We start from the raw sequence: 20,825 nt of genomic DNA, 5'->3' as shown, positions 1-20,825 counted from the left end.
AAATCATTAAGAATCGAACCAATATTTTTTCCGAAATTGACCCGGGCTTTCTCGAGCCCAAAACGGAGTTTTTCTTAAAGATGAGTTTAGAAATCATAAAAGATAAAACCGGAAAGCACCAATAGTAGAATTCTTCGAATTTAGACTTAAGGTCCGTAATGTGACATGTGATGTCAACAAAAGTATCTCCCAAGATAATCATGCATATATAATTCTTAGCCTTGATATATTATATGATTGCATGTGATGTGAATGCGGGAAACTAGTATGGCCATAGATTTATTTCTTTATTCTTGTTTTAAGCACGGATGGGTGCATGCTTTGTAATTAATTTTAATTTCAAGTTTATACGATCTGCGAATCGTTAGAGTCTTGTAATTAGAGTTTAGGGTCTATGAGTCCATTGAAGAAACTCGAGGATGAAATCCAAAGGCGAGTGGGAGAAATCAATGGAGGTCAAAGATGGCGATCTAAGACGAACCAAAAGGCGAAACAAGAAGAAAACCAAGGGTGATTAGATCTTCTAGGTTAGGGGCCATACTAGGATCCATGTCTGCTTGATTTACTTTCTCGCGCGCATTTACTTACTTATTTACGCTTTATGTCGTGGATGTTAGTTAGGCTAAATAGTTCACTATAACAAACGCCAGACTAGCGTAAAAGTCCCCAAAAGTAATCTTGAGTAATCGCCTATCCAGATTAAGACACTCGTTGCGCCCTTGTTCGAGGAAGGTGGGTCGGCCTTCGCAGAGTACCTCCTCTACCTTGGGACAATGCGGGTAGGTCTATAGAAGAAGCCTACACGTCTAAATGGTTCTACTCAACGAGATCAGCAAGAGAGTCTTGGATACTCGAGGCAAAAGGATAGATTAGTCATTCATTAATGAAATCTATCAACCAAGAGTCATAAGGTATGATCAGTGAAGTAGTTCGCTCACCCGGAACGACGGAGTCAAAGGGTAGGGCCTTCGTCCGCTTTACTTCGAAGAACTGGGGTCTTGGAATCACTTATTCAATCGGGGACGATTTTATATTGAATAATGTGGGAAAACTAATGTTTTTCAAAAACGATAACGAGTTTTAAAACTTTGCCATTTCTTTATGTAGTTTTAAGATGACACAAACGATTTCAACATTGAATCACACCTAAGGGAGGTGCTGATCCACTTCCTAGAATAGAAGAATGAATCCGAGAATAATTCTCAGATTCAAAAGGAAGGTCACTAGAATACCCAATCCCAATGTTGACTCATACAAGAGAAGGTCAAAAGCCATTTGCAAGCAATCGTATAACATTCTCTTTGGAAGAATAATGAATGCTAGCATAACCATTAAGACAAACTGAGGAAGAATTTCCCACAGAAGTCATAAATGGAGAGGTACGAGACCTCCAAGGCAATCTGAAAGTCATCCTAACGGAAGACAACATAATACATCTATCACCCAATTCAATATTGATTGAACAAAGATAGATAAGACCTTAGATGAGTCACTCAGGTTGTTACAAACAAACTGAGCAGAACATACGGGAATATCCAGTCTAAGAAAGGTTCTTAAGATTTGGTACAAAGAATCTAAGAAATAGATTCAAAAGGGCAAAAGGATCAGTCAAGTGAGACAAACATTTGATCAAAGAAAAGCAGCTACCGAGTACATGATCAAGAGTATTTCTCATTACTGTGAATGTTTCTGAACAATGGCTAGACCATTTAAAAGGAAACTACCTTTAGCACCTGGAGGACAAAAGGAATGGAATTATGAATTCCGATTCCGTATCCTTGTTAACAAAGTTAAAAACAAGTATCGTAAAATTCCTTCATCAGGTATTTAAGACCAGATGAGCGGCTCAGTGGGAGCTCAAGGAAATCACATACTTGACTAAAAGAAGTAAAGATCCAAGAGGGAGCAGAAGCAGTAATGCTAGGGATGCTGAAAGGGATCGAAGTCTTCTTTTAGACACTGATCTAGCTTAGAACTTAATAGTGATTATTTTGTTCTTCTAGAAACGTCTGATGTTTTAAACCAGTGATAAAATTAACTGAAGGTTAACATTGATAATGGCTAAAATCAAGAGATTCAAACTCATTAAACTTCAGCATTGTCAATTGGGTCTTAAGGACTAATTGACAAAGTCACCCTTTTCAAAAGGCATGAAGACTAGTAATCTATTAGGACTCATACGGTGTTATGCAGACCTATAAGTTTACTTGCAGAAGCTAACGAGAGAAACTTCAAATACGTACTCTGACAACTTCATGAAGTATGGAAACGTACAAATCATAAAGTATAAGTCGGAATGTTTGAAAGGTTCAAACAAAGTACAAACCGAAATAAAAGAATCATTTTGACAAGAGAGTTTAAGTCATCCGATTAAATTGGAGTGATGGAAACTTGAGTCAAATACTAAATAACCATCAAAGGAGTTGAGAAAACGTTTCCCAACTCGCTCCATGGAACACATCTGAGGGATGGTGGATTCAGTGGGAGTAATCGAACATTGCTATGCATAATTCGATCAAAGATGGGTTTAAGCCAGTCTTCCGAATATTTTGGGACATATTCTATAAACGATTGTTTTCACACTTACCAAAGTCCGTCTAACAGCTAAGCTTGTAAAAGCATTACAAAACTAGCTAATATCTGACGCAATTTCTTTTGAAAGAAATTTGGGCTTCTTCCACAACCAATCAAGAGAACAAAGTGTTTGTTGCTCATGATAGTATTCTTCTAATAATTAGCACACCTGGTCGTCTGGGAGAAAAACACTAATTATTACAAGAATAAGTGGGAGAAAAGTACAAGTCGATTTAATTCGATCATGAGAAAAATAATGGAGGGTCATGAAGAACAATCATGAAACTTGTACAAGACGATTAAAGTCGACCAAGAGCAACAAACTGCGGCTCCTCGGAAAAGGAAAGGTTAAAGACATGATCTAATAAACCCACCGCACAAAAGCGAATGTCATTCGCCGGAGAACTCTCAAAACAAGTGAAAGTGTCTCTAAAGGAATATCTCAAAGTAGTTGAGAAAATTCCAAATTGTTGTTCAAAAGCCCTAAAAGGTCAAATCTCAAAGACACAGAAAATAAAGGTTATTTCTGAAGAGATAAAAGACCTGCGCAGAAACGGAAACTGACTCTAGATTTTGGCTAGAACCCAAAATCATCGTGGAATCCATATCTCGTCAAGACATGAAGCTTGATAATTTAAGTCAACAAAAGACCTAAATTGGTTTTCCAAAATAGAAAACTGAGAAGGATGGAAACATTCGTGTTTCCCGAAACGAGACAAGAAGAATAAAGATTCTTCCAATCAAGTTATGTCCACAAGCATGCTTCAGAAATCTATCGACGGATTAAAAGCACGCAAGAGTTAGAATCTTCGATTCAAAAGGCAATCAGAGAAATTTGATTCCTGGAGAATGAAGAAAATCTTGAATCACGAGTTTCAAGAAGGTAAGTGGGAGTAAACAAACCTTCCGGGTCCGTATGCAGAGTACATACAAAAGATTGAGTACGACATAAGGTGTTGTATAACAGTAACGAACTGACTCAATAAAGGACCACACACAAAAGGATAAAATGCCATTTTGGGCATCTGAAGATCTATAAGCATAGATCAAAAGGATGATAGGATTAGAGAGACTCAGTACGCTGAGATGCTTGAGATCCGAAACAGAAAATCTAAGACTCGGAAAGTCTAAAAGAATTTCGACCCAAAAACTCATGACAGAGGGCGTTGCAAAACTCGGAGTCTAAAAGACACCGATGAGCTAGCACGCATGAGAGAGACATTTATGTTCGAAAACATAAAGTCAATCATGCTGGACATGATTAGCATTTAAACATCCGAATTCGGATTGGAAAACCGAAACACTACTTAGTACATCCTAGAAGGCTAAAGGATGAAGTAGTACAAAGTTGAACATGTCATCGTAGCAAACTTCCAGACATGGAAGGAAAGTAGGCTAAAAGTGTTTTAAGCCGGGAACTGTTGCAAATACTACACAAAGAATTAAAGGCCTTAACTCTAGTAAAGATTACTAGATATTATCAAGGTTGAAGATAGTAATCTTCAAATTAATTGATAATAAGCAAAGTTTAAAACCGACTACCACGGTAGTCAAACTAAACTGTCACCTAAGACATAGTATGAGATTCATACACAGTCTAAGGCATGAGGTATAAATTTTAAACCTCGACAAGTAAAACTGAGTGGGTAAAAGGAGTTTTATGGAAGAGGCTCAGATTTACAACTCTCGTTATCAGAAATAATAAGAATTATTTCACCAGTCGTCTAAACTTGGTTTAGTGTTTAAACGACAGTCCATAGATAATAAAACGTTCCGAATAGGTTTGTCAGATACGTGATCTGATGAATGAAACCCTATTAAGTGAACTTGGAATATTTATTATCAAAAAATCCCTGGTCCAGGTCATTGCATGGACAACAATGACTCACGAAGACTAGCACGGGAGTCGATGGGTTAGCGCAGTTTCATGGGCTATAGGAATAGTATATTCTATTCGACTACGTGGGTGTATAAAAGGTTTATACACTGGATAACCCTCAAATGAGAAGTACATCATTCGTGATGAACGTCAATACTTCTCATAAAGACAATTGGAGAGATTCCTCAAAACATGAGTGCTCCACTCATCTTATGTAAGGAATGCCCGACTTTGGTTCCGTTAAACGTCGCGCCGTAAAAGGAGGTTATAAAGACGGATACTGGGAAGGACAGGATAGACATGAAGTTAAGTGGGAGCGCAAGAATGGATTGTGTCACCCTAATCACATTAGGTACAAAGTGTCTCAAGGCCACTTGATGAGTAGCAACTGAAAATGCGTGGCCGCGCTCAAACGGATTAAAAGTTAATCGTTTGTCTTTTACAGTTGTACTCGGATATCAAGAAAGTCTGAATGATGTGACGTATCAGATGGGATACTAAATTGACACGGGAATCGAGGCATTGCACTTGTTCTAAGTCCAAGTGGGAGTCTGAAGGAGTTGAAGGAGATGTCCTTCGACCAAGGTGACAATGCGAACAATTTGTCGGATAGGATAATTGATGTGGAAGATCATCAAGTCCGATTGATTTAGGGATCGTAGAGTTGTAGCTAGAGACCAACTACGATCGTCGAATTACGAAGTAATTCGCGGCTAACTTCGATCGGATCCTACAACGGGTTACACATAAGAGTGACAAATTGATCTAGGATATGACTAGTGGGAGTGAGATATAGTCATGGGAGTGTCCCATAAACATATCTCATAGGCCTAAAAAGGAATTAGGCAAAGATAGTACAAAAAGGCAAAAAACAGGGTTTTTGGGCCTAGGCCGATTCGGGCACTTTTAGGGCTCGGATTGGGCTGATTTTTGGAGGGACGTTTCCTTATGTTATGAACATTAAATCTGCCGATTTTAGCTGGGGTTGGACGTCATCTCCTTAGGGAATTGAGAAAATACCAATAGTTGCTATTTTCGACTATTTCCCTAAATCTTATTCTAAAGGGTGTTTTAGGAAACCTAAAAGGAGGTGGATTCTTATTAGGGTTCTATATAAACACTCTTAGGGCAGAGAATAAGGTGTGGAATTTCTCTCTAAGCTTTCTTACTCTACCACATCAAGTAGAGAGGAGAAAGTGAGCTAATTCCCATTAACTATCAATCTAGTCAAAGAAGAAGGTGTTCTTCTTTTCCAACCACCATTGGTGTGCTAGCTATACAACAAGGTGGGAGATCAAATTGATTGCTCGTGTCACAAGTAGAGGAGCTACACTTGAAGCTCTTGGTCTTCTTCAATCAATTCAACTAGTTCGAGGGAAAAGCGATTAAGGTAATCTACTATCTCCATTAGATTAATTACTAGTTTTGCATGTGATCCTGGGAATACTAGTGTAGACATTAGATGTCATATTTCCGCTATAAACACTAGTAGAAGGGTGTAAATCCCTACACATATATGGTATTTCAGTTACTCGTTCGCACTTTTTTGTATGGGTTATTTCCAAAATGGTTCCCTAGTTTATGACTAACTTTCACCTATCCCCCTAATTTATCGAAACTACTCACACGACTTTTTTTACCGTTATTGTCACATGACTGTTAAAATCGGATTTTCTTTCCCAAATTACTCTTCTTTTAATTCTCTTACATACTCAACTCTCTTTCTCTCTCTCTAAAAATTCTCTTCCTCTCATCAGTTCTTTCTCTTTCTAAAAACTTTCTCTAATTTTTTTTTTTACAGAGAGACGGAAAGAGAAAATGATGATGATGATGTTCTTGTTGTTGTTGATGATGAAATAAAATAACCTAATAAGATTAGAAGAGATAAAGGAAAGTGAAAGTGAAAATTACCAGATAGATCTGGATGAAAAGATGGATTAAGTGAGAAGTAAACTAACCTTATTAGATATGGAGTTATTAGGCCAATTCATGAATGATTCTTCTTTGGTGTTTTCTACTTCCTCAGAGAAGTATTGCATAGAGAAAGTTTGAGAGAGAAAGAGATGACGAGAGAGAGCACTTTCGAGATAGATGGTTTTTAGAATGAGAGAAAGAGAGCTGATGTAAAAGAATTAAAAGAAGGATAACTTTGGAATAAATTTTTTTACTTTAACGGTCATTTGACAGTAACAGCGAAAAGAGGGTCATCTGGATATTTTCGATAAACTAGGGGGCTAAACGGAGCTGGTCAAAAACTAGGGGCCATTTGAGAAATAACCTTTCTTCTATTTCAAACTTTGAACCTCTATCAGATCAAGTGAGGGTTTCCTCTGTTTGAACCCCCGCCCAATCTTGGAGAGATTTCAACCAAAACCTTAACCTTCACCAGAACCATGGCAAAGGAATGGCTTTGGTGAAACGTTGGGAGCTCTAGTTTTTCGAAGGGAGATAGAAAGAGGTAGTCAATGGATCTTTAATTAGAAGGAGAGACAGAAGAGATGGGGACTTGAAGAGTTCATTTGGTATAAGTAAGGGTATAAGTGCTAAAAATTAAAATTCAGACGTAATCATTCAAATTGGAGAACAAATATTCTAACGTAAAACGAATTCAACCAATTCAGACTCAAACCAAAAAAACACAACGTAAGTTATGACTCAATAGTCTAAATTGGACGAATATCAGATTCAGCATGTATCAGACTGATGAGCACTGATGTTGTTGATGTTGGAAAGCCTTCTCGGGATTCTTTCCATCGATTTCTGAATGGTGAGGGAAATCAAAAGGCATTTCTGAAGCGCAAAGTCCAGATTCACTGAAAATTTTCACTACTTCTTTGTGAACAACTGCATTTCCTTCTGCTGTTAGGTGCAAGCCATCACTGAATATGAAAGAGAAAGACATAGTTAATAAGATCGACATTTCTGTAGATCTTGGGCGAGCCTGCCCTATCTTTACAAGCCTGGTCTAATTCCGGCTGTAGTGATAGGCCAGGCTTCCCTTAGCTAGCTTCCGGTCTAATATAATGTTGCATCTTATATATCGGCGACTTAATCATATACTGAATAAACGGCTTGATCAACTACAGTCTAAACTCATTCTAGGTGGGTTTAATGTCTATGTGAGAGTAGTCCCGCTCCCACCCGAATGGACTAAGGGCACTCTCGTGACTAAGTATATAATATCAAGCGCCTCTAAAGTCTAAACACACTGCGAATTGGTTTTGAGTTTGATGTTCACAAACTTAGTAAATTGGTTAGATTGGGTAGCATGGGGTTGTGTAAGGGGCATGCCCATGGAAAGGAAAAACCTTTTACTATGTGGAACTAGGCTAATGAATCTGGGCAATGCCTAAATCGAAGGCACTATGGTTGGTATGGACTATGGAATGGGTGGTGTTAAATAAGTGCTAGACTAAATTCAATGAAGTTTCAGTGTTTTACAGAAGAACAAAAATTTCAGAAGAAAAAGAAAAAAAATGGTCACTCACTGTAAGAACTTTGTCTGCCAATTGTCGACTTCCTGCATTTTGGACCACAGGTCTATGGAAGGTAGACCGAGCTCCCGAGCCACCTCAAGACACTGCTTTGCATAAACTCCTGCCATTTCATTGGTTCTTTCTGGCAGATCTATTACTTCACCAGATGACCTACGCGAAAATATTAGCATAAAACTTAATGCACGGTAAGGAAGTTATATCAGAAGTCTAAAGTTTAAGTTTACTAATCAAAATTCCCTTTATGAACTAAAGAGTTTGGAATTATTGAAAATAAAAAGCTACATGTACCTCAAGAAAATATCTTACAGATCTACATAAACGATCCATTTTATATGGACTAAAGAGTTTAGAATGAATTGAAATGGAATTTCATTATCTACTCTTTAGTCGCTCATCTTTCACCGTAGGTTCACATGAAGAGATCAACTACAAGAAACATCCATGCTCAAGGAGGAGCATGTTTACGGACATCCATAATATACAATTCCTACACAAGTGTACTTCTGAAAGTGGATCAGGTGATTCCAAAATAACCTCATCAAATATGTCCGTAATCTCATAATTCATGACACGGTTACGAAGTAAAAAGAACAAACGGACGAGTCGAGAGCCAGCATGATGTTGCAGAATGGGCTACAACAGCAAAATTAAACACTGTACAGAGAAGCAACATGGAGGCAAAATAAAAGAGAATACAGAGAAAAATGATAACAGAATAAAACGAGGGTTTGAGGAATTTGTATCCTGCTGTCAAACAGGTATTTGTTTCTAACCAGGTTTATTTCGCTTACAAAATCAATTCTTCTGTCAATTAGGTCAAGTATGAAGTCTTATCAGTGAACCATGATATACTGTTAGGAGGAACAAGTACCATACCTATAAAATTCTTTTCTTCCTTCCTCATGGATAGGAGGCGGAGTAATAAGCACTACAAGCATTTTGGGGGAGCATACCTGCTAGTCAGAAACCAAAACTACTTTTTTAGATCTCCAATATTTATTAGTTCTTGCACTTGCTTTAAGAGTTAAAGATTGGTCATCCAACTCAAAATCAACCGGCAATGAGTGCAGAGGACCTACACATTACGTTATTGGTTAAGAGACCACTCTTCTCCCATGTGGGACTATTTTCACACACTTCCTCTTGTGGCATTCTTCTAGCCTAACACGTGTTTTTTCTTTTCGGGTGATGTGGAGCACGTGCGGCTTTTAAACCGATCACGTGCGGGCCTAGTTCTGATAACAAGTTGAGTTTGTGGTCATCCAACTCAAAACCAATTGGCAATGAGTGGGGAGGACTTGGACATTATATTTGGTTACTAGATCACCCTTCTCTCATACGGGACTATTCTCACAACAACATCGAAAATCAGCCTTGTTCAAGAAAAAGACTGAAGAATCAGCATCGATGAATGGATGGATTAAGAAATAAGTGATGAGGCTAAAAGAAGGGTGAGCAGATGCAAAATGAGGTACACCCAGACTGGCATATCTGGATACGATAAACATAACTCCAGTGTTGCCTAATTTTCCGCATATCTAGTCTCAAAACCAATAAAAAGACTTCCATAAATTTGGCAAAACACGATAAGTGAACTGTGTTTGAACCTTCAAGTGATGAACAATTTTTTTGAGATTCTCCTTGTACTCTTCAACAGGCACATGTTGCCTTCCACTTTTCCTGCCTAGAAGAGCTGCATCATTTGCACCAAAGAAAACTGTGGTAGCAACAGGAGGTTTTGCACAGCCCTGCATAAGAAAATATAAACAAAAACTTTCTTTGTGAATTAGACGAGTGTTTGAATAGAAGAATATGATTAAAACTCGTTCTTTGACTAATTAGCGCCAGCTTCCTATTCAACTCTCTGAACTGTCTCGAAAACTTAATCAGGCAAGCAAGTGCATATGCATATATGATATTCTTTTACTGTATCGGACGAATCCGATCTGTTATTTGGAATAATGCCTTAAGTCCTACGGAAAGAAATTGAACTATAAGAAGAAGCCATAGGCCCACCATATCAAACTATCAGTAATTTTTCTTAGTATCAAATCCTTACTATTAGCTAAAAGAATTTAATCATACCGACCAAAACATGATCTACTTGAGTCATCTTTGATGCTAAATCTCGAGAAACTTTATAAATATATGCTTCTTAACATATCTAACATCTTTGATGCTATATCCGTGGTGAAAAACAACCAAGGTAGATTCATTATCCTTCACAAGTATGGGGTTGATTGGTTACAAGGACTCTATGCAACTCAATGATCAATTACATTGAGGTCGAATTCACTCATATTTATTGAGTAATTACGATATAATTGTTTCCTAAGTCCACCGTGTCTAGGAAAATAGATATCTACAAAAACGTTGAGGAATCCTAAACATCTGAAACAATTCAAGCATTTTGCTATTTTGAAAAGCTGTGATTTTTTAGAATTTGCAAGATCTTGGAAAACCTTGACTCGATATGCTCAATCTTAATCATTTATCTTCTAATCTCAACGTCTGATCTTATTATAGGATCAATTCTTGATATATTGTTAAAAGACTTGACCCTAGAATTACGTAGCTGAGTGCTAGAAAGACCAGAACTTGAATCTTACTATATCCGAAAAAAAACTTTTACATAACGAGATATGGTATTCATCCATTCTTCAAACAGAACTAGAGGATGCAACATAAACCATCTTGTTGGATATTATCACAATTAAACTCCCATTAGAGATAAAATCTAGACCTATAAAAGTACCAAAAATCCACCATAGGAAATTAAAAACAACCCACTTGATATCTACACAATTTTCGAACCCATTGAAGATAAAAATGAATGAACAAAAGTAAAATAAGATTAAGAGATAACCCAAAATCCAAAATGTTGTATAGATGAAATGAGAATAGACAATATCTTACTTGGGGAAAAATGTGATGGAGTAAGAACAAAGCCCATCTAGTATTGTATCCACTATACCCACGAACAATTACATCAGCCTACAATTTATCAAGAATTTTCAAATCAATTCTACATTGTTTTAGAATTTGAGAAATTGAACTCTATGAAGAAGATGATGAAGATAGATTGGTAAGGGAATAAATAAGTAATTAGTTCAGAGGGAGAACCTTTCGAGCATAAGTATCAGCAAGAGCAGCCCCCCAACCTCCAGGAGTGAAAGATTGCTGTGTGATTGAATCTCCAAATAGTATGATTTCAGGCCTCATTTCCCTCTTTTGGATCTTTTCTCTCTTCTAAGATTCAGAGAGAGAGAGAGAGAGAGAGAGAGAGAGAGAGAGAAGTTTTATAGAGAGAGAAAGAATGAGATCAATGGGAATTGGAAGAAGAAGAATATACTTACTTTTGGAACAGGGAGATCATAGGGGGCAGTCAAATAGGAGTTAAAAGGAAAGGGTTTTATATTCTTCCTCAAAATTTAGTTATGATGATTCAAAAAAAATTCTATCTTCAAAAAGAAAATATTTGTCATAGGATGTGAGTGGTATATGATACGAGAACTTTTTGTATTTAAGTCATGAAGGGGTCTAGGTTAAAGTTATATCATGTAGCGTTTAGATTTTTATACTTCAGGTTAAATAGAATGAAAGATTTTATGTCTTAACAAATTAAGAAAAAGTATAATAGTCAATTCATGATAATAATAAACTAAGAATAGTTATAAATAGTAGGACAAACAAATCAAGGAATTAAGAAAAATGTTGTGTTCATAATCATGATAATAGATAACATATATACCTTATTGGTTTGGCGAAGTTTTTTGTTGCTCGAGTTAATTTTTCTTTTTCTTTTGTTGTAATTCTCAACATATTTTAAAAGCTCTGGCGTAGTGTATACGAAAGATATCAAAGGTAGAAACTATCTTGTTAACCACTACAACTTAAAGCTGTTGACAATGTTTTTCTAGATTTGTATCAAACAGAATCAAAATCAACTCAAAAACATTACAAAACAAAAACATTCCCAAATTTCACTGAAGTCCGATGTAAAATCTAAAATAAAGATACAAATGACAGGTAACATAGGTTAGACTATGTGCATAGGTTAGACTATGTGCTTTGTTCTGATTTCGTTAAAAAGATACAAATGATAGGTTAGACTATGTGATTTGTTTTGATTTAGGTCTCTTATTCGCTATTTGACATTTCCTCGAGAAAAGTATATGGTGCTTAAATCATACATTTCCTCGAGAAAAGTATATGGTGCTCAAATCATAGTTTAATTGTTAGCAATATTAGTCCCCAGCACCCTATTGTTGCTGATCATAAAAAACCACCTATCCATTCGGACAGTTTCAGTAGCCATGGGACTAGAAATATTTCGATAGTTTAAATTTTATTTCTTTGACAAAGACACTGTCAAGAGAAACTTATTTAAATTTCGGTTTCAATGAAATTTTTGGTAGGCATAACTATTTCGAAATTTAATTCCTTGACCGAAGAACCACCTATAAATAATCTCTCATAACAGATTAACAGCAGAGCTTCTAGTTCTGAAACTTTCATAGTTCACTTTTCTAGCTCACTTTGTAGTTCACTTCTGAAGTTCAAGTACCTAATTTAGTTCCCTTCTTGATATAAAGAAGAGCACCATCATCTACTTCCTGCAAGTTTCTGAAACTATATTTTCTTTACGAAAAACTTTATATGAAGATCGCAAGATATCAGCAGAGACAACAAAATAACGATAATGAAAAGTTACCCTCAAATCGGAAACGGCACGCAGTAAACTTGTTTCTGCATTATTATTTAGCTGCCTTAAAATGGCATGTCCAGATTAAGTTTCAGTCAGGTTAGGTCATTTGTATGTTCCATGAGCAAGTTCAACATCATATCTCAAAGAAACTAAATACTGAAATAAGAATTGAATTAGATTCAAAACTTTTAAGTACCAAAGAAACCCATCATAATTCTATCATGATTTCCCCATTATACGCTTAACCTCATTTAGAATGCGGAAATAATCATAGAACAGAGATGAGTGTTTACCCTCGAGCCCGTCTCTACTGACCCGATTGCTACCACTGATGTTATTACATGGGCTTCCACCGACAATAAGATCAAATCCACCAAAAGAGTTGATCAACTGCTCTAGTTTATCAGAATCTAGCTTCTGTACGTCATCGATGTCTATTAGAACTCCTTGCTGGTTTGTGCTTTCCCACCAACTACGAAAAATGCTTCTGCTTGTTTCTGAAATCTCAACAGACACAACAGTCTTTAAAGGGATTCCGAGGCGATAAAGAGCAACTTCAGCACCTCCAATGCCCGAGAAAAGAGATAGGACTCTCATGCCACTGGGGAACATGTCTTTCAGGACAGAGAGATGGTATGCCACTGTGTCAACCTGAAATTATATCTAATATTCGATGAACAGGTGTTTTGGCAAAAATAAATCAAATATAGAGAAAGAGAGGAATTCTGACCTGAAACGAGTTACCCAAACCTTTAAGTCTTTCAGTTCGACTGATTCCGCCACCTCGAGTGTGGTTCTTCGGGAATCCTAACAAAGATTCTATCTCATCAGGTTCAAGAGGCGCAACCTTATTCCTTCCAACCCATACAAGATTCCATTTTCTGCATTCATCAAGCACATACTTTTGGATTCTAATAGGTGGATCCCCCTCCCTGTCTTCAAGGGCCTTCTTTATTCTTTCTGTCAGCTTTGCACTTGCGGTACATGTCTGTAAACAATTCAATTTTGTTCTGTGATCCCATGAAGGCCACCATTTCTTGGTTATAGGTAATGCTTCGTGTATTGTCTGTGGAGGAATAGGCAAAAGAGGACATCTATTGTTGGTTGGAAGGTTGTGGATATAACCTCTTTTTCTTGCAGCAGCACAAAAATACTTCGAATCAACAAATTCTGGCTCGATTTCATATAGAAAACGGGAAATTGTGCTCCAAACTCCCTTAGGAGCAAGGGCCACGTTTTCATAATAAAAATAAGGAGGTCCAATGGCTCCCTCTGGAAGTTTTCTATGATGTACACGCCAAGGTTCGGCAGGGATTCCGAACCCAATCATAGGATTCGGGAGAATGGTTCCGTCGCAATCCTCATCCAAAATTTTCCTCTTTTCAATCCTTTCAAGTTTATTTCGTTTTTTCCTTTCCCAATCATCTTCCATGAAAGATCTTTTCTTCTTACGAACATCACTTGGGAAGTAACTTCCTTTCCGCTGCATATAAAGTTTGAAATCTTAGACCAATTACGAACTAGTTCTACCAAACAGAAAAATAAAACGCATGTTTGGCAGGCCTTTATAGTGAATAATAACAATTAAGATCATCAACTCTACCAAACATTGAACTCAATATCCTGGTGATGTGTGTGTGTGTGTGTGTGAGAGAGAGAGAGAGAGAGGGTTGCACCTCAGGTAGCTCAGGCAAAAAAGCATCAGCTTCCCTTGCTGTTTGAGCAGCAAAAATAAAATCGGCCAGTTCCCCAATTGTAGCATCTGGGCCTGCAAATTACAGAAATAAATACAAACTAGTTTATTAGCATCCTACAATTTTTATTTCCCTTTTTTAAGCTATGCTATTCCTGGGCACATAAATGCACAATAAGAAGCCTTGTCATTTGTGCATTTCAAATAGAAAATCTTCACAATGTAAATATGAGTTTGCACAACAAACCACATCTTTCCATAGCTATTGAAGCCTCTTGCGTGGAGTAACCCATAAGCTCCAAGTCCTTCAAAGTCTTCTCCTCTATAGTTAAATTTTCATCTTTTACCTGAAAGAAGTGTTAGATCAGATTTACGACTATATTCGTAATTTAAGATTCGTGATTCGTCAAGCATTATCCAACACCATCATATTCTCCAAAATGTTGGGGAAGTAGAACTGAATAATCGATTGAGGCCTGAAGGAATACTATCATGCAAAATTTAATGAATATGAACCATATGGTCATCATGCATCTACATATGCACACTTTCATACTATAGACATACCCAGTTTTATTACTTCACTATGCAATTTGACCTACATGCTTGTGTTCTGGTCTACAATGATGGTGGAACATTAACTACTGTGTTAGGAGTTCACAGTAGTTATTTGTTTTACAGTAAAATACAAAAGACATCGACTACTTTAACTGTCTATTGGTCAAAAAGATGTACATACTCAAATAAGAGCATCACAAGAAAAATGCATTTCGTACCCTGTAAAAGTAAATTTTATTTGGACAACAAACAAAATGACAATTGTTATTCCCGGTAAGACGAGCTTTAGCACGTAACCATGAATAGCTGCACAACGATATATAGGTGCAACGTCACATGATAAAACCCTCAGGCTAGATGATCTGGTGCAGAAGTTTGAAAGTTTGGTGGCTCAAGACCAGCTGGTCTGGCTCATCCAGATATTTGGGTTTCAATTAAGAAGTTGATTTACATTGTGGTAGTACTTCAAATCTTTATTAAAGTGTTGTTTGGCTATACGTGGAGATATTGTTGCATTATTTTATAAGACAAATGGTGTACAAACATAATTTCCTCTTCTGTGGTGCAAAGACAATAAACCAGATGCCCTACCTCATTTCCTAGATAATCTTCATCTGAAAAATCATCCAAGAAATTCCCTTCATTTTCAGAAGAAATAGAATCAGATTCAGGGTGTTCGCATTTTGATGGGGATTTCTCAAGAGCCTGCAAAAGCAAGTATAACCATAAACAAAAAGTAATGTTCTTTTACCGAAACAGAATATATTTTATCAATTTGCAATAAAAAACCGAGGGATCAAAAGTTCGACAGGTTGTGCATGTCATCATCATGAAAGAACATCATGCCAAGATAGGAATGAATTATAGACTTCCCAAAAGAGCATGTTAGTTAGAACTGTTAAACTTTCACTTTAAGAGATAATTGGTGGTACTTAGATTGTCAACAATTATAAAGATATGTTGAGAAATTCACCCCCGAGGTCAGAGACAGATCTACTAAGAGGCGCGGGGAGGCGACCGCCTCCGTGCCCCCAATCCCATAATGGAAAAAAAATATAAGTATAATATTAACAGCAAGTCAACATCTCCTTATAGAGTAACTTCTGTACTAAATCAAGATGCACGAATGGTTCAATTGGTGCGGAGCTAATCTCTTGCATGCAAGATCCTCAGTTCGAGTCTCACTACTGATAATCAAATTTTGGTTTAATGTAATAATTCACATTATCCCTGGGAAAAGCAGCCAGTTTTTGGCTGAAAGTTTAAGTTGGGCTTGTTTCTTATGATTCTATAGGTCCCATTGCTCTATTTAAGTTGAAGTTGGGCTCGTATAAATAATTTTTGTTATATGATGAACATTTATCTAATATTATTTTAACAGTTAAAATATTTTCAAATTCCTTTCAGTATTCGTGTGCAATTCTATTAATTGTCACATTATCGTATAGAAGGCCCCAATTAAAGTTTCGCACCAGGCCTCCAGAAACTCAGGCACACTACTGATCTCACCCCTTCACATCCGTCCTTGCCCGAGGTGTTGCGTAGTGAACTTCACCTCCATATTCCCAAAAGATTGAAGGTTTTCCTTTTTGAAGGTAACCCAGGGACAGGATTCGTTCCTTTGACATTATGTGACGATTAATCAGGTTTACACTCTAGCTATTGTGTTTTATAAACTTGGACTTATAACATATGTCTATCCTTCATATTCAGGTCTGCTTTATTTTCTCATCCTTCTTGTGCAATAATGAGACGTAATTGTTCATATGGGTGTGCTTGGTTCATATGATTTCACTTTTCTTTCCTTTCTCTCTAATTTTGTATCTTTAGTTTTTTAACGAAGTTCCACTATTTCCATTAAAAGAATAAAATCCAACTATCAAAATAGGAAGCACATTTATGTTGCCTCCCACATCATCATGCCCTTCTTGGTGGCTGCGCGAAGGATGAGATTCATATAACCTGATCCCATCTGAACATAGATTTGGACCATTATTTTGGTTTACATAAGAACCAATCCGTGCTAAAATGACCCAAATCAAATGGTGGAGTAGGATCTCCAACTGTGTTTAAGAAAATATCTAGTAACATATCCAAACAAGAAGTAATCCCGTGAGAATCTGATTCATGCTACAAAATCTTCTTCTATTTATTGTTTTTGAAAAATATTTTCTACTACTTATCTAGTTAACAAAAATTATGACATGCACTAACCTTCTTGAACGACATTTCTAAAAAACATAAAATGGCATAGCATCTAAAAATATTCAAGTAATAACTTACTGAGTAGGTCAGCAGAGTATTCAGTATTGAGTCTGAATCTTGTTCTCCTAAAATGCATTAAAACAGAGTTATAAGTAAATACTAAAACCAAACTCGGGATTTCAAAACTTAAAGATCACATGTTACCATTTTCGTCAATTGCCTTGGTAACCATGTCTCTAGAGAAGCCCATTAAAACAAATTGTGAAACCAACTTCGAGGAAGGTCCTGCAGATGAACTTGCCTGAGACAAGAGAAAGATAAAATCAGAAGTAAGAACAAGCAATATATACCCATAAAATGCTTATGCTTAAATGGTTTGAAACAATCTAATACAAATTGTCTTCAAAGTATTCAAATTAGCTAAACAAATGTGTATTATCAAGACATCAATATGAAGAATGTAAGCTATGATGTCAAATGACCTCAGAGAACTAAACAGTAGATGCATTAACATTACCTCCGAACAAAAACCATTAACATCTTTACCCGAAAATCTCGGACTTAAACAAGACGAATATAAATTATTCGGATTTTGTTGCTCGTCATCAGTATCCCAATCAAAGTCACTGTCTCCAGTATCAGCGTTCGAACCCTATGAAATATAACACAAGCTTTAAAAAATAGTGAAGCCGAAATAAATACTTATTAGTTAGACCAGAAAAGTTAGGCATTTTCTTCTAATTGGCCCATATGAATCTGATAATCCATTTCATATTTATCTTTTTAGTGAAAACAATGACAAAAGATAAAACAGAGATAAAAACTCACCATTACTCAGAAACCTTGATCTTGTCAAAAAATAGTTGTTTCTGAACTATTCACAACGAGCACGAACGCCTATGAACACCGTATCACGGCATCCTTCTATTTAGTAAAGCAAAAAAATAACCTTTCAATATTGGAAACTTTGTATGAAAAGTAAATAAAACAATTAAAACATGAATCATATTGTCATTTTTTTCTTAACACCCTTAGCATACATTCACTTCCCAAAATTTTGCTCGAAATTTTCTTCGAAACCCGAGCTTTTAGAACCTGAAAAACAACAGAAAGCAAAGAATTTTAAAGTTTACTGAACTAAGTTTTTTTCTTTATCAAGTTAAAAAAAAAACTTCAATTATAAAAATAAAACCCAAATCGAGATCTTTCTTGTTTCTTTCATTTAACCTGATTAAGTATTCATAGAGTACTTAAGCCCTAATTTATTGGGGCTAGGCTAAATAAATTGAAATCAAGAAACATGCATGCAATCGATTAGTAACAGAAAAGGGGAAAATTAACATTAGTCTCTTTCACATCAGAATTCAAATAGACCTGCTAATTTTACCAACAGAACAAATCAAACCCAAACAACCAGATGAACAACAAACAGACCCAAAAGAAATCAACTGAATTTTTTTTCTGAAATGATAGTTCTGAAAAGGGTAAAATTGAATCAAGATTTGAACTTGGAAAGAGTATAAGGAAGGGATCAAACAACAAAATCAAGTTCTTACAAGTAATTTGTTCATGCTGAATTTGTGATCAAATAAGAGAAATTCCATTAATGTACTTCACTCTAGTAAAAGATCTCTCTTTAGACATAAGAAGTAGAGTAGGGTTTTTCGCCTCTTTGATTGGCGGGAGCGATGAAAACCTAATTTTCGTCATCATGCAAAGGAAATAAATCTAGAGAGAGAAAGTAGAAGTACAGAGAGAGAGAGAAAGAGAGAGAGTGAGTGAGGTTTTTGTTGAACAAGGTCTCTCACCTTAACAGAGAAAAATGAATCAGCAGATAAGTCCTCTCTTTCTCTCTCTTCTTTCTTCTATGCTTGCCTCAACTAGCAGAAATCAAGTCCTTCTGTATCGTTTTTACGCCTTTATACTCCAATTTCGAGAATATTAAAAAAGTCACTACTTCTACTATTGAAGTAATTCAACCATCTGCTCCTCATATTTATTAATATTTATTTATCCATCCTTTGATGGGTTTGTTTAAAATCAAAATAATCAAATTAATACTTTCAAAAAGAAATATATCGTTTTTACGCCTTTATATTCCAATTTCGAGAATATTAAAAAGTCAGTACTTCTTCTGAACTAATTCAACCATCAAAAAAAAAAAATTCTACCATCTGCTCCTCATATTTATTAATATTTATTTATCCATTTTTTGATGGGTGTGTTTAAAATCAAAATAATCAAATTAATACTTTCAAAAAGAAAATTAATCAAATTAATTTATTTTCGGTTTTATTGAATCAACACGACGGTTTGAATTCGCATTTATGTTAGTCTTTGTGTCATGTGGTTGAATTTTATTGTGGACCATAGCCCATAGGAAGTGGCCCATGAAACATGTTGAATTAATTTCTTATTCTTTTTTATCCATTGATTATTAGTTTATTTTATAACTCGTCATATTTATTTATAAACACCCCTTGGGATGTGTTTTTGTGTGCTTTTAAATTAGGGGAGTAGTAGATACAATTTAAACGACCTAAAAGCCCTTAACGAGGGGAGACTACCAAATGATTAATGTGACAATTTATAGGCGCCCACTTTGTAAATTGTTCACCCAGGTTAAATGACCCCTAGTTTTTTTCTTTTTCTAATTGAACTCCTAAGTTTAATTACGTGAAATTTTTGTCCACCAGTCTTTGGCGCAGTGGTTTGACACCCCTCTTAAACCCATGAGATCGTGGGATCAAGTTTCGATCAAAGCAGTTGCCATCAAAGTTTATCCTATGTAATTTAAGTTATAAATAATGTAATAATTTGTTGAACTTTAGCCCTCTTTCGTTCATGGTTTAAATTAGGCTGTTATCGTATTTATCACGTCTTCATGATGTATTAATGCCTTGTAACGACTAACTTAGATCGTAGTCAAAATCTCAAAAAAAAATGAATTATGTGAATTTTTGGACAAAAGATAAATATGATCCCTAAGTCAATCTTGATTGAATAAGTTTTATGTCTCAGAGATTTTTCGTGATGTCCAAAAGTCGCGGGCTATTTAACTTCATCTCTTCTTTATTTTTATATCTTCTTCACCATCTCTCTCATCTAAAATTTGCAGAATCTTTTATTTCGGAGGATCGATGAAATATTCCAAATTCTCCCCTAAAATAGATCTCATACCACTGCAAAAATTAAGTTGCACGTCCATTATGTAAGAGAAGGTGCAAATTTACGTAAAAAAGGTGGACTTTATGTTTATTTACCGAACATGCCATTGACAAAAAGTTGGGCACTCTCTCTCCATCAATGGCACGTCGCTCTCAGCTTTTCTTCTATTTCTCTAACCAATCGTATCACGCCACATCATCTTTCTCTCACCAATTTTTCTCTCTTTTAATTGTTGTACCATCACTTTATTTTTTTCTCCATTTTCCACTTTCTCTCTCTATAATTTCTGTTTTCCCAAATCTCAATTCTCAAAAAAAAATTCACTTCCAATTTAACACTCTTTGCGGATTTTTTTTTAAATGAGCCAACAGTCAAAAAAAAAAATGGGTAAATTCGTTCCCAATCTTTTCCTGCCGAAAAATTAGGAACAGGTCCAAACGTCAGGAATAGTCTAACTTTCCCTGTTTTTTTTTCTTCCTTTCATGCCTTTGGACGGGACATTTCCAGCTTTTTTGACAATCTGACGCGGGAAAGTACAAGTTT

The 20,825-nt window shown here is 36.0% G+C and overlaps 2 protein-coding genes across 4 annotated transcripts; both read right to left on the bottom strand.

The window, feature by feature from the left end:
* Positions 1-6,952: 6,952 nt before the first annotated feature.
* On the bottom strand, positions 6,953-11,446 carry LOC147542877 (GDSL esterase/lipase At5g62930-like). 2 transcript variants are annotated; one of them, XM_086673316.1, is made up of 7 exons: positions 11,307-11,446; positions 11,074-11,199; positions 10,867-10,944; positions 9,558-9,698; positions 8,827-8,903; positions 7,942-8,100; positions 6,953-7,332 (listed from the first exon to the last, which is right to left on the bottom strand). In XM_086673316.1, the coding sequence occupies exons 2-7, from the start codon at positions 11,170-11,172 to the stop codon at positions 7,149-7,151; spliced, it is 738 nt and encodes a 245-aa protein (XP_086529442.1). In that variant the 5' UTR covers positions 11,173-11,199; positions 11,307-11,446; the 3' UTR covers positions 6,953-7,148. The 2 variants fall into 2 exon arrangements, with proteins under 2 accessions (XP_086529442.1, XP_086529441.1); XM_086673315.1 differs by lacking the exon at positions 11,307-11,446 and having other exon boundaries at positions 11,074-11,239.
* A 1,228-nt stretch (positions 11,447-12,674) lies between these two features.
* Positions 12,675-19,095, bottom strand: DRM2 (domains rearranged methyltransferase 2). Of its 2 annotated transcripts, none has more exons than XM_086673313.1 (11): positions 18,923-19,095; positions 18,155-18,209; positions 17,943-18,038; positions 17,632-17,766; positions 17,319-17,415; positions 17,193-17,239; positions 15,501-15,614; positions 14,599-14,698; positions 14,335-14,426; positions 13,389-14,141; positions 12,675-13,309 (listed from the first exon to the last, which is right to left on the bottom strand). In XM_086673313.1, the coding sequence occupies exons 3-11, from the start codon at positions 17,943-17,945 to the stop codon at positions 12,878-12,880; spliced, it is 1,773 nt and encodes a 590-aa protein (XP_086529439.1). In that variant the 5' UTR covers positions 17,946-18,038; positions 18,155-18,209; positions 18,923-19,095; the 3' UTR covers positions 12,675-12,877. The 2 variants fall into 2 exon arrangements, with proteins under 2 accessions (XP_086529439.1, XP_086529440.1); XM_086673314.1 differs by having other exon boundaries at positions 18,671-19,006.
* Between the last annotated feature and the right edge of the window lie 1,730 nt (positions 19,096-20,825).

The sequence above is a fragment of the Eschscholzia californica genome, unplaced genomic scaffold (genome assembly GCF_041429995.1).
Source record: "Eschscholzia californica isolate CP2 unplaced genomic scaffold, dmEscCali1.0.p SCAF_4, whole genome shotgun sequence".
NCBI classification, from domain to species: Eukaryota; Viridiplantae; Streptophyta; class Magnoliopsida; order Ranunculales; family Papaveraceae; genus Eschscholzia; species Eschscholzia californica.
The sequence above is the reverse complement of the archived record's forward strand: the minus strand, read 5'-3'. Positions and strand labels throughout refer to the sequence as shown.

What these genes read in the sequence shown, in the direction of transcription:
- LOC147542877 (XM_086673316.1), bottom strand. Translation starts at nt 11,172, where the DNA reads ATGAGGCCTGAAATCATACTATTTGGAGATTCAATCACACAGCAATCT. An exon ending in TCCATCACATTTTTCCCCAA is followed by an intron (nt 9,699 to 10,866) that starts GTAAGATATTGT and finishes TTTCTTATGCAG; the next exon opens with GGCTGTGCAAAACCTCCTGT. An exon ending in GGAAGAAAAGAATTTTATAG is followed by an intron (nt 8,101 to 8,826) that starts GTATGGTACTTG and finishes ATTTTCGCGTAG; the next exon opens with GTCATCTGGTGAAGTAATAG.
- DRM2 (XM_086673313.1), bottom strand. An exon ending in CAAGGCAATTGACGAAAATG is followed by an intron (nt 17,240 to 17,318) that starts GTAACATGTGAT and finishes AATGCATTTTAG; the next exon opens with GAGAACAAGATTCAGACTCA. An exon ending in AAGATTATCTAGGAAATGAG is followed by an intron (nt 14,699 to 15,500) that starts GTAGGGCATCTG and finishes CACTTCTTTCAG; the next exon opens with GTAAAAGATGAAAATTTAAC.